General features: G+C 59.2%; 1 protein-coding gene across 43 annotated transcripts in view; it reads right to left on the reverse strand.

Annotated features, from left to right (window-relative positions):
- TSNARE1 (t-SNARE domain containing 1) overlaps positions 1 to 12,777 on the reverse strand; it is a 140,344-nt gene that overhangs the window by 85,490 nt on the left and 42,077 nt on the right. For 41 of the 43 annotated variants that reach the window (XR_010159694.1, XR_010159695.1, XR_010159693.1 and 38 more), the window contains one exon: positions 502 to 628. Coding sequence is in view for 38 of the 43 variants with exons in the window: in XM_063817417.1 (XP_063673487.1) it covers positions 502 to 628 (127 nt within the window). In the remaining 5 variants the exon portion in view is untranslated. Of the gene's footprint in view, positions 1 to 501; positions 633 to 12,777 lie in introns of those variants that run through there. The other 2 variants (XR_001720472.3, XR_008536865.1) reach the window with 1 other exon arrangement.

Consider the following 12,777-nt stretch of genomic DNA (forward strand, 5'->3'; position numbering starts at 1 on the left):
TGAGGTGAAATGGAAGAGCAGCGGCTCGACGCTCTGAACACCTGGAAATAAACCCCAGCTCTGCCCTGCACCAGCTGCGCGGCCCTGGGATGAGGTTTGAGAGCCCCAGGGGCCTCAGCTTCCTCCTCTGTACAGAGTGCAAAGTGCCACCTGCTCCACACCGTCATTAGGAAGGCCAGGTGAGATCCTGCATCCCCTCAGCCACTCTCCAAACACCCCGAGCACCACCCACCAGCAGCTTGGTGCTCTAAGTGCCAGCTCCATGCCCAGCATGAACTGGGACACCCAGGTCTGCCCACACCCAGGACAGCCACTCCTGATGCTTCCTTTCCAGGGGCCTGAATGGGCTGAGCTCAGGAATCACACCCCATCTCAGGACACAGGCCACTTTCCTCAAAAGAACAGAACTGGTGTACAGCCATCAGCATGACACAGTGAGGATCCTACCCTACCCACTGCCATCCCCTCCTCCCCGCCCTCACTTCCAGCTACTATCATTACCTAGGGGCTGACAGCCTTGTCTCGAAGGTCCCCCGAAAGGGCCACGGCTCCCCAGGCCACCTCCACGGGCGATGGATCCGTATGACATCTTCTTACAGATGGCAGGGCCAGCAGCCTCCACACTGAGCTGGAGGAAACACGAAAAGCAGGGGGAAGAGGGGGAAGACATGGGGATTAAAGCTCCGATTCAGGGTGCACAGGGGCTGCCGGCCCCTCCCCAGCCCCAAGACCCTGGCTCCATTGTACCCATTCCCTAGGCTACTCCAGGCTTCTCACCAGCCCCCAAACAGCAACCCCCCCAACAGAGCCCCTTCAAGGTGGCCTCTTGGTCCACTGGTCCCTGCAGGAACACAGAAACACAGCCTGAGGAAGGTGTGCCCCCTCCCCTCCCAAGAGGGACCCCCAGCAAGGTGAGCCCTCTGGCCGCCTCTTAAAGACCAACCCCCACCGCCAGCCTCCCAGGTGGCTTCTGGGAGCGCTGGGCCCCCGCCATGCAGGCAGGGCAGCATCCACTGCATGTGAGTCAGGCCCAGGCCGGGCTGAGAACCCGGCGCCCATGCAGCCTGCCGGCATCTCTAGCTCCATCGTCTTGAGCCGCACTCCACGGTAGTGGGGCTGGGTCAGGCCCGGGGTTGGCTCTGCCCTGGCTGAATGAAACCTGTGCAGCTGGCAAGAGCCATGGGGCCTCTCTGGGCCTCAGTTTCCTCATCTGTGAAGTAAGGGGAAGAAGAGGACCTGCGTCTTAGGGCTGTTGTGACATGCAATCAGACACACATTATGGTTGGCGAACAGTAAGCACTCAACACGTAACTCATGGGAGTGGCGCCACCCTTGGGGCACCGGCCATCCCTGGAATGGGGAGCTGGGCATCCCGCCCAAACCTCTCCTCCCGTGGGCTGCAGCTCCAGGGACTCAGAGCAAATGACCAGAGGATAACGGGAGCTCTCCTGCCCAGACACTGCCAGAGCGTCCTCCCTGTGTGCAGGGGTCCCTGTGCGGGCAGCTTCTGACTGGCCTACACCCTAATGCTATCACTACGCAGCCTGCTGGCCAGGCCACACCTTAAGTTCTAAACACCTTAGGGCAAGGGCTCCACCCGCCCACACAAACGCCTAAGTGCGAAGGCAGGTTTCAGAGCAAAGTGAGCCTCACGCCAGCTGAGTACAGACCCAAGTCCCTAGGGCCGGGGAAGGCGGTGTGACCCCACGTTCCCTCTGAGCAAGACACCCGCCTGTGCCATCCAGCCCTGCCCAGAGCAGGGCAGCACCAGGACACCATCGACCCAGTGGGCCCCACTGCCCTGCTCAGAACAATCGGGACCCAAACAGCTCTGGTTGCTGCGGATCGCACCTACTAACATCCACTGCATTAGAAACTCAAACGGAGGCTTCTGAAATAGTAGTAACTCATTTTAAATAACAAAGCTCTTACTGTGAACACAGATAACATCTTTATTAAAAACCACTGCATTTTCCAAAACAAAACCCCTCAGAGACAGCGGTGCCGTCCTACAGTCGTGGTACCCTCCGGGCAGGCCCAGCAGGACAGCTGGACTCACACCTGCTGCTGGGGCAGGCCTTGTTCTGCCCAGGGTGCACGAAAACGCCCGGCCCCACGCAGAGAGGCAGCAGGCAGAGTGGTCCTCAGCCCCTCTCTCCACAGGTCTCAGGCCTCGCATCCCAGGTACCTGCCCAGTCGCCATGGCCTCCCTCCCCTCTCTGCAAGCTGCCTGGAATGGGGAGGTGGGCAGGAAGTTAGGTCTCAGTAGGAGGCAGGAGATGTCTGCTGCCCCAGGGGAGAGTGGGCTCTGAGAGCGGGTGGGATTCCAGGAGCCCCGAGTGAGAGGCAGGTCTCAACCCAGCGAGCAGAGAGCTCCGCACACGTGCCGGGGCCTCATCGGGAAAAGCTCAGATGTGGAAGACAGCCCAAGACACATGGGGGAAACACAGCGTGGAGGAAACAGACACTATCCAGAGAGAAAACTTTAACACGTAACAGCATAGCAGCTAGCGCTTCCTTAACACTTGGCGCGTGACGACAATCACAGAGGCGCTTTACTACACGCGCAGATTCATCCTCACAACCCTCTAAGCTGGGGCCACAAGCATCTTTACCTTGCAGCTGAAGAAACTGAGGCATGGAGAGGTGAGGTAACTTGCCCAAGGTCCCCCAGCTGCTAAGTGGTGGAGAAGGTTTCAGGCTCGGGCAGTCTGGTTCCAACACCTGAGTTCTCTGTACTGCCCTCAAAGGAACGAGCTCAGATAACAAAGGCTGTGTTAACAGCCCCAGGACAGGAACGGGACACCAAGAAAGGGACTTTCAGAGAACACAGAGGAGCACCGAGAAGCCAACATTGGGAGCAGCAGCAAAGAGCTCCAGAGAAGGGGCAGGCAGAGCGGGGGCCTCCAGAAACCAGAGCACGAAGACACCGCAGAGTCAGAGGAAACCACCAGCCCTGCACAGGCACTTCTCCATCCGAGGAAGGAGAGTTCCAGAAAGAAGGACAGGAGGGCCAGGGGAAGAGAATTGTCAGGAACAGCATTCACACTGATCCCAGCCGGAGCTCACTCGAGCTGGTTAGGGGCCCCTCACGCCCCGTGAGACCTCAGGAGCACAAGCCGTCTTGGGTGAGGGCTGCTGCACAGGCTTTCAGAGAACTCGGGGAGGGGCACTCAAACCCCAGGTGGGGAGGGTCCAGCAGTCCCAAGGAAGCGGCTCAAGGGGGCTCTGAGCACAGGGCACTACTTGCCATCACCTCAAATGATGGTGAGGCGCTGGTGGGGCCAGCCAGTCCTGACATGAGACTTGTGTATGGGGAGCTCCCTCTACTTCAGGATTGAGAGCAAGCTGCTGGGGGCACGTGAGGGGCTGGCAGGGCAGTGAGCAGGTGGCGGCAGGAACCAGGGCCCGGGGAGGGAGGAGGGTGGAGCTAGGGATTGGCACGGAACCCAGGGAGAGTCAAGGACAAGTCCTAAGTCCTGGCCCAGAAGGCACACGGACAGTGCTTTGACTTCCTCGTGCCAGAAAGTGAGGGGAGCCGTGTGCAGGGATGAGCCCAGAGGGGCTCGCACAGGCAGGCAGATACCCAAAGCCCTGGAGGTGGGGCTACATGCAGAACGCGAGTCCACTGTGTAGGGACAGTTGTTAAGGAAGAGAACTCCCAGGGAGAGAAGCCACCACGGAGAGAGGAGAGGGCCCCACAGACAACACAGGAGATGGGGACGAGTCAGGGGGATGTTAACCAGAGGCCACGAAAGCCACGGCGGAGGCTCCATGAGAGGAGGGGGCGGCCAGCGGCCATCACTGCAAAGGGCGGCGGGGTCTGCTGGGTTTCAGGACAAGGGGGAGCAGCCAGCGGCCATCACTGCAAAGGGCACCAGGGTCTGCTGGGTTTCAGGACAAAGGGGAGCAGCCAGCGGCCATCACTGCAAAGGGCACCAGGGTCTGCTGGGTTTCAGGACAAAGGGGAGCAGCCAGCGGCCATCACTGCAAAGGGCACCAGGGTCTGCTGGGTTTCAGGACAAGGGGAGCAGCCAGCGGCCATCACTGCAAAGGGCGGCGGGGTCTGCTGGGTTTCAGGACAAGGGGGAGCAGCCAGCGGCCATCACTGCAAAGGGCACCGGGGTCTGCTGGGTTTCAGGACAAGGAGAGCAGCCAGCGGCCATCACTGCAAACGGCACCGGGGTCTGCTGGGTTTCAGGACAAGGGGAGCAGCCAGCGGCCATCACTGCAAAGGGCACCAGGGTCTGCTGGGTTTCAGGACAAGGGGAGCAGCCAGCGGCCATCACTGCAAAGGGCGGCGGGGTCTGCTGGGTTTCAGGACAAGGGGGAGCAGCCAGCGGCCATCACTGCAAAGGGCACCAGGGTCTGCTGGGTTTCAGGACAAGGGGAGCAGCCAGCGGCCATCACTGCAAAGGGCGGCGGGGTCTGCTGGGTTTCAGGACAAGGGGGAGCAGCCAGCGGCCATCACTGCAAAGGGCACCGGGGTCTGCTGGGTTTCAGGACAAGGAGAGCAGCCAGCGGCCATCACTGCAAACGGCACCGGGGTCTGCTGGGTTTCAGGACAAGGGGAGCAGCCAGCGGCCATCACTGCAAAGGGCACCAGGGTCTGCTGGGTTTCAGGACAAGGGGAGCAGCCAGCGGCCATCACTGCAAAGGGCGGCGGGGTCTGCTGGGTTTCAGGACAAGGGGGAGCAGCCAGCGGCCATCACTGCAAAGGGCACCAGGGTCTGCTGGGTTTCAGGACAAGGGGAGCAGCCAGCGGCCATCACTGCAAAGGGCGGCGGGGTCTGCTGGGTTTCAGGACAAGGGGAGCAGCCAGCGGCCATCACTGCAAAGGGCACCGGGGTCTGCTGGGTTTCAGGACAAGGGGGAGCAGCCAGCGGCCATCACTGCAAAGGGCACCAGGGTCTGCTGGGTTTCAGGACAAGGGGAGCAGCCAGCGGCCATCACTGCAAAGGGCGGCGGGGTCTGCTGGGTTTCAGGACAAGGGGGAGCAGCCAGCGGCCATCACTGCAAAGGGCGGCGGGGTCTGCTGGGTTTCAGGACAAGGGGAGCAGCCAGCGGCCATCACTGCAAAGGGCGGCGGGGTCTGCTGGGTTTCAGGACAAGGGGAGCAGCCAGCGGCCATCACTGCAAAGGGCACCGGGGTCTGCTGGGTTTCAGGACAAGGGGGAGCAGCCAGCGGCCATCACTGCAAAGGGCACCAGGGTCTGCTGGGTTTCAGGACAAGGGGGGGCAGCCAGCGGCCATCACTGCAAAGGGCACCAGGGTCTGCTGGGTTTCAGGACAAGGGGAGCAGCCAGCGGCCATCACTGCAAAGGGCGGCGGGGTCTGCTGGGTTTCAGGACAAGGAGGAGCACAGGAAGCTTGAGGAGGGCTCATGAGAGGTAGGAACACTCATGGGAGGAGGGAAGGGATTCAAGTCTGAAAGAGCTGAGCTTAATCAGAGCTGGGGCCCCTGGGGGGACTGGAAGGCTGCCCAACTCCCCTCTGCTCCGGCCAGGCACATGGAGGGGAGTGAAGATTCGTGAGCTGCTCCACCACCACCAAAGAGACCACCTGACCAAACTCACAGTTTCATTTCGCTGCATATGGAAACATGAAACACCTCTGTGTTTGCTCAGCCAGCTCAGGGACAAAGGCTAACCCACGGTCAGGGCCACCAAGTCACCGCAGGCAGAGGAGGCTGGTCTGGAAACACGAAATGGCAGCACATGTCTTCTGCCTATTCACGGCCCCACCCAGCAAGCCACTCTGGGCCCCTGGGGACACCTGGAATCCAGTGGGTGCAACCCCCCCATCGCTGGGAGACCACAAGGGGCCATGGGGTACTGAGCTGTACCAACCCAAACCCCCCAGGTGCCCCACGCTTCCACTTCCCTCCAGTGTCCAACTCAACCCCCATCCTGCGCTGGCCCAGCCCTCTCCAGTCCTGCCCCAGCCCGCAGTGGCCCCTGCGCCCACATCGGCACCCAAGGTCTCTGGGAGCTGGGCCCTGTCCTGCCCCAGCCTCAGCTCTTGCTGCGCCCCTGCCCCACACCCTTGCTCACTGGGGGTTCTGCCTGTTTCACCCAGGCTGCCTCCCGCCTCTGTGCCTTCACCCAGGCTGTTACTCGGCTTCCCCCATGCTGCTCCTGCTCCTCCACCCCGCAACCAGCTCATGCCCCCACTTCTCAACCCAGCTGTCCCACCGGGCCAGCCAGGTGCTCCCATCCTGACCTTCCTGCCCACACCTGACCTCAGAGCCCGATGCTTACCACGCGTCAGGCCGAGCATCGCCACACTCCATAAGATGTAGATGCCCACCTGTTCCCTGCCTGAGGGAGGCTGCACGCCCGCTGGAGCCGTCCTCACCCACGCTGGCCCGGTCCAGTGCATCATCACCCCAGCCCTGCCCTGACCTCAGCACATCCCAGCAGGCCAGATCGGAAACCCTGTCTCCCGTCCCTAATCAAGAACCCCCACAGGATTGGTCCACCCTTCACTGAGGGAGGAAAGAACAAGCCGCCCAGCCCTCACAGGTGCTGAGCCAGTGTCCTTAGACCCCGCACCGCTCACGTCGCTGGATGCCACACAAGTCCATGAGAAGGTTCTCTCATGCAGCCCGTTCACAGGGGAGCCAGGGAAATCTCCAAAAGAGAACCTGACTGGCCCCAGGCCACCCAGAGCCCGCCTGCCTCACCTGCACCTGCTCAGCAGGCACTGGCCAGGTGCCTCACCTGTGTGAGCAATGCTGATCCTCACGACACTGTGAGGCAGGACTTAGAACCCCATTCAAGAAGAGGACACTAAGGCCCGGGGTCAGCCAGCCGTCAGTGCAGGGCATGAAACATGCCAGAAGGCCTCAGACACCCTGGCCACAGCAGGAGCACACTGCCAACCACAGCTGGCACAGCTGCCCTGCCAGGAGGAGGGGTCAGCACCCAGGCATGCTGGCTCGCTCAGATGGGACTTCACCCGGACACCATGAGAGCCTCCCAGAAGTGAGCTGGGTGCAGGGAAGGGCTGTGCCACAGGAGCCAGGAAGGCAGCCGGGCACTGTGGGATGCGGCCTCGAAGGCCTGGGCACAGCAAGAGAGGGAGCCAGGCCTTCCCAACCAAAGCACTCTGCTGAGTTCAGGACGCGGTGGCGCCCCCAAGAACTCCAGGAGAAGGCAGGCCAGCATAAGGGGCTGCACATGGGCAGGGGACCCAGCCAGGGCCAGCACTCAGAGGAGGGAGGGCTGGGCAGGCAGAGGCATGGCCAGGAGGGGGTGTGGCAGAGGACAGGGACGAGGCGTGAGGGGGACACGGAGTCCCTTGGGGGAGTGTGGCAAGGGCAGAGCGGGCACTGGCTGAGCCACATGTGGCTGAGGGCCTGGGCCAGGGCCGCAGAAGCCATTCGCAGCCCCGCTGAGCGGAAGCTGGCAGCGGGGCCAGGACGGAGGGGTGGGCAGAGGCTGCCAGGCTGTTTTGCCCAAGAATAGCCCGAGCTCCAGGGCTGCCTCAATGAGGCCGGACGGAGGCCAGGGACAATGCCCCACTTGCTCCCAAGGAGGCTTCCTACCGAGCTGCTTCTGTGCCCGCCGAGGCCAGCCACCAGCCCCTCAGGCTGGCGCCGGCCCTCCCCAGGGCCCCCGCCCCCCGCCAGCCTGAAGGGAGCCGTCTGTCCTTGCACTGCCCAGATCCTGTTTGCAGGGCGCCGGGGGAAGCGGCGGTGCCAGGGAACACCCACCTCAGGCGTGCCACCACCCTGGCAACTCAGCCTGCCCCTGGGACAAAGTGCCCCGGCCCAGGAGGAGGGAGGCCTGGCAGCAGGCCACACCCACTGCCCGCCGGGCTCCCGGCTCCAGCTCTGGGGCTCAGTCCCCAACTCCTGGGCTGTGGGGCCAGTGCGGGGGTCTTGAGCCCTTCAGTCAGACTCCCCAGTAGGGCCTCTGAGGCAGGGGGCCGGGCCCCACACAGGCAGAGGACACCCAGGCTGGGCCACCCGTCCCCCAGCAGATGGGAACAGCGTTCCCCAGGCCGGGGCTTCCAGAACAGCTCCAGCCCCTCAGCCTGGCTTGAGAGCAGGTCGCCCACAGGGCCAGGCCCCACACAGGTCGCACCAGCTCTCCCGCCCCTGGTTTTCTCATCTGTCAAATGGACAGCAGTCCCTCCCTCACCTTCGGGCACGCGTTCTCTGGACCTCTGACCCGGGCACCGTGGTGGGGACACAGCAGCTCCAGACAGGCCTGGCCTGCTCTCGGAGACTCTGTGCTCCAGATGGGGACAGATGGGAAAGCGGCATCGTGCTTGTCCCATGGGGGAGGAAACGACAAGGGCAGCTGATTGGATGTGCCGGGTCAGTGAGGGCACCAGAGGCCCCGACAACTTGGGCTGGAGGACATGAGCGCAGGGACGGGCTCCTCGGGCGAGCCCAGGGCTGAGCCGCCAACCGGGACACATGGCAGCAGAGGCAATGACAAGAAGCGGCGCTGCCTCCCAGGAGCGAGGGCACAGAAAGCAGCCCAGGGCCCACACCCAGACAAGGGGCCAGGGCACGGGCGACCTGTGGCCTCCACGGTGCCCACCTGCGGACCCAGTGTGGCGGAGTGAATCCTGGGGCAGGCTCTGGCCCAGCTGGGCTGCTCACGCATGGGCTTTCTGCAGCCCCCAGCCTCCCCTGTCCCCTGGGGAACAACATGGTGACCGAGGTGGAGCTGAACTCGCTCCCAGGGAGCTCAGGCTCAGGCTTGCCCTTGGCCAGTGGAACACATGCTACCTTCACACTCCCTAAATGAACCTCAGGCGAGCTCCACAGGCAAGGCCGGAAAAGACAGAGGGAGCTGTCAGTTCACAGGGACGGGTGCACACACACAGGGAGCAAAGGCCTAGATCAGTGGCCAGACCACAGCCAGACCCCGCTGCAGACCGCCGGGAGCCCTCAGCCGCGCCCCACCACAGGGAGAAACCACAACACAAATTTCTGCTCTCCAAAGCCTACCCTTTGGGGGAAACCAGTTTCCAGGGCAAAATGAAACTGCAAAGTTCAAGAGGAGAAACTGAATGATGGATGAGGCGCCCCGATGGCCTGCAGCAGGAGGGCTTGCTGTCAGCAGGGCAGCTGCCCACCAGGAGCCCCCATGGGTGGCCACGCTGCAGCTCCTCTGCCGGGTGCGCAGCTTTCACCACACCCCTAACACAGCCTCTCCACAGGCAGGAATCAGACAGCGGCACGGGAAGGGGCAGTCCCAGGAAAAGTGAGCACCTTGTCTGGCATCCTACTCCCAGGCGGGAAGAGACAGAACCAGGACCCCAGCGGAGCTGTGGCCTCAGGGGTTGCTGCTGGAGCTGTCTTCCCACCGTGAATTAGCTGACTCCCTTACTTGGCCTCAACAGACCCACATTGACAGCAGTAGGTCACCTCCCTGCCCTGGACATTATCGGCCTCTTTAGACTTCTCTGTATAATCCCTAAAAGCATTCAGTGCAAGGCAGAGAACACAGTCTGAGCCCACTTTCTGCTGCTGTAACAGAATGTCACTCACAGGGGAGTCTGTAAGGAAAAGAGATTTCCTTAGCTCATGGTTCTGGGGGCTGGGAAGTCCAAGACAGAGGGGCCTCCGGTGGAAGAGCATACAAGCACACTAGGCCGAGATCAAGTGGGGGCCAGCGCTTCCTCTCATCAGGAGATCACCCCCAGATACGGCAGTGACCACGACCCAATCACCTCTCACGGGTCCCACTCTTCATACCGTCACAATGGTGACTGGATTTCAATGAGTTTTGGAGGGGACATTCACACCACAGCACAGTCCCAGTCCAGGAGCAGAAGACCTGGCAAAGTCCCAGCTCAACCTCTAGCTGGTTCTCTCTCTAGCCTGCTGTGTCCCAGCAAGTCCTGGCCCTTGAATCTGTTTCTTCCTCTGTAACATGGGACCAAGAAGGGAAATCTCAGAGGGTGGGTGTGAAGACCAGTGAGATGAAACATGTGAGCCACACTTAGGTCCAGGCAGGAGCTCAAAGCCCAACTTCCAAATCCCTGGACACTCAGGTCCTGGCCCCACCCTAACTCATAGACATCTAGAAGGGTTCCTGACCCCCAGGAGCCCACAGCCACCACGCTACACTCAAACAGACCAGTCTCCAAGCCGCCAGCAAGGAAGAGGCTCTTCTGTCATCTCCCCACATGGCTGTGTGAGGGCTGTGGCTCCCTGTGCACTGGTATCTACTGGGGATGGCCCTATGGGTAGAGCCATCCCAAGACCACGTGGCCCAGAGGAAGCAGCAGGGCCTGGTGAGGAAAGCGGGGAGCCTCTGGATCCTGTTTCCTGGTTCCTCTAGCTCAGTATGGAGGCTGCTGGCCCTGCCCTCTGTAAGAAAATGTCAAACAGATCCATCACCGGTGGAGGTGGCCTGGGGAGACGTGGCCTTTTCAGTGGGAACCAGGGGGAGAGGGAGAAGAGATGTGGGTTAAAGCTCCGATTCAAGGTGCACAGGGGCCTCGTGCCCCTCCCCAGCCCCATGAGCCTGGCTCCACTGCACCCATTCCCTAGGCCACCCGGGGCTTCTCACCAGCCCCCACAGAGCCCCTTCAAGGTGGCCTCTTGGTCCACTGGTCCCTGCAGGAACACAAAAACACAACCTGAAGACGGCATTCCCAGGGAATCCTGAGCTGCCCAGCCTGCCACTCACCCTGAGGGCCAGACAGACACCACAAACTGGTCCCCACAGGAGCCTTCAAGCTGTGACTGATGTCCCCTGGACCACCCTCCCCTCTACTGCCCACTGCCCACAGAACCCACCAAAACGGCTCCCACCCATGAATGTGCCCTCAGGGTGCTTTGGAAGTCAACCGACCCAGAGATCTCAGGGTGAAGACCACGCACGCCCTCGCAAGAGACTGGGATGCCCAACAGATGGTGCCTTGCGTCTGGTCACACCTGCTCACAAGACCACAGTCTCATGTGGAGACGTGTAGGACCTGTCTGGGGGTCAAAGGGGATGATGAGTGACGGCAGACAGCATGGTTCCAGGTGAGGAAGAAGAGTCACCTGTACCAGGAATTCTCTAACTGAAACCTCAATTTTTAAAATGAGAAAACAAAACCTGGGGAGGGAAAATCACTTATCAAGGTCACAGGGACACAGCGGATCTAGAATAAGGTACCTGGCGCCCCATGGCTGCAGTGCCTTCTACCTGCCCCAGCTTCCACACTCAGGGTTCCTCGGCACTCTCCCTGCACTGGCACTAAGGCCTGAAGTCTGCCCTCATGGCAGTCTCCCTGCTGGACCATGAGCTACGGAGGAAGAGAAGCATGTCCTCGTCATCCTACCCGCCACACTAAGCACTCCCGCGCTCACTCACCAAGCAGTGGTACTCGATTAGAACTTGGAGGAGTCAGCGTGAATTCATAGTTTTTAAGATGCACAGAGAAATACAGATATAGATGTGTGTGGGTATATATAATCACACAGGCACACTCATTTACATAGCTGAGTGTGTACATGACAGACATCTACTCCCTAGCTTTGTCCACTGAGAGGGCTGAGACACTACACACCCCCACAGCAATGGGCACACCCAGCACAGAGCTCTTGCTTCCTAAATACCACTCTTCACCGAAAGCAAGCAAGAGATATTAACATGTCTTAGAGAAATGGCTGATTCCAGGACTATACCCAGGAAAGTAAAAGATAAGTCTGGATCATGGAGCATGCTGTTATGCAAAAGAGTACGGAAGAGCTCAAATAAAGGTGGGGCATCTCAAAAGGACACAAGAACCAGCTTGAAAAGGCTGTCCCTGGCCAAATCTGGACAATCTGAGCATGAAAATAAATAATGATAAGAATTGTGTAATTCATTGAATAAAATAAAAATTTATGAGTCTACACTGTTATAGATGAATAAGTAGAAAAAAACAAGAAGAGCTTTTCTTTAGAGTAGAAAGCCAGCTAATAACTGTGGAAGGAATGATGGAACCAGCAACCAACAGGATAATCATTCATTCCGGTAAGAATGTCCAACAGATGTTAAAGCTAGTGTGTGAAAGCTTGATGAATAACAGGATATTTACATAATTGCAAAGGATCTTCCCTGAGATACTTATAAATTAAAAATGTAAGAAAATAACTTTACATAAGAGAAGTCTGGTAGGCATCATCTTAATCAAATGATCTAAGTCAGCATCATCAGCCACGGGACAAGCCAGCACCACATACCCCTCTGACACGATGCACAGAGAAGAACATCACTTCCATGATCTCCCTGCCCAAAGTGTGTGACTGTGAGAAACAGCAGAGACACTCAGACTGAGAAGAACTCACCAGCCATCTTCAAAATGTCAATGTCATCAAAGACAGGCAGACTGAGGTGTTGTCTGAAATAAAAGGAGGCTAAAGAGACAATCACTAAAACCAACACAGGATCTGGGATTTCATGTTACTAAAAAGGACGTTTTGCTAAAAAGAACACAACTCAAAAGGTCTGTCCTGTGAATATGAACACAACCTTTAGAATGGAGAAGCTATTGTATCCATGTCAATGTCCTGATCTTGATCACTGTGGTGTAGCTATACACATTGTGTATTTGGGGATCAAGGAGCATCATGTCTGCAACTCACTATCAAGTAGTTCTGAGAAAAACCATCCATAAACACATGCACGCACACACACACACACACACATACACACACACACACACACAGAGACAGAGAGAGGGGAACAAAGAATAAACCAAATGAGGGACATGTTAACATTTGGGATATTTGGGCAAAATATACACAACAAGTTTTCCTGTTAATCTGGCAACTTT

The sequence above is a fragment of the Pan troglodytes genome, chromosome 7, assembly GCF_028858775.2.
Source record: "Pan troglodytes isolate AG18354 chromosome 7, NHGRI_mPanTro3-v2.0_pri, whole genome shotgun sequence".
NCBI classification, from domain to species: Eukaryota; Metazoa; Chordata; class Mammalia; order Primates; family Hominidae; genus Pan; species Pan troglodytes.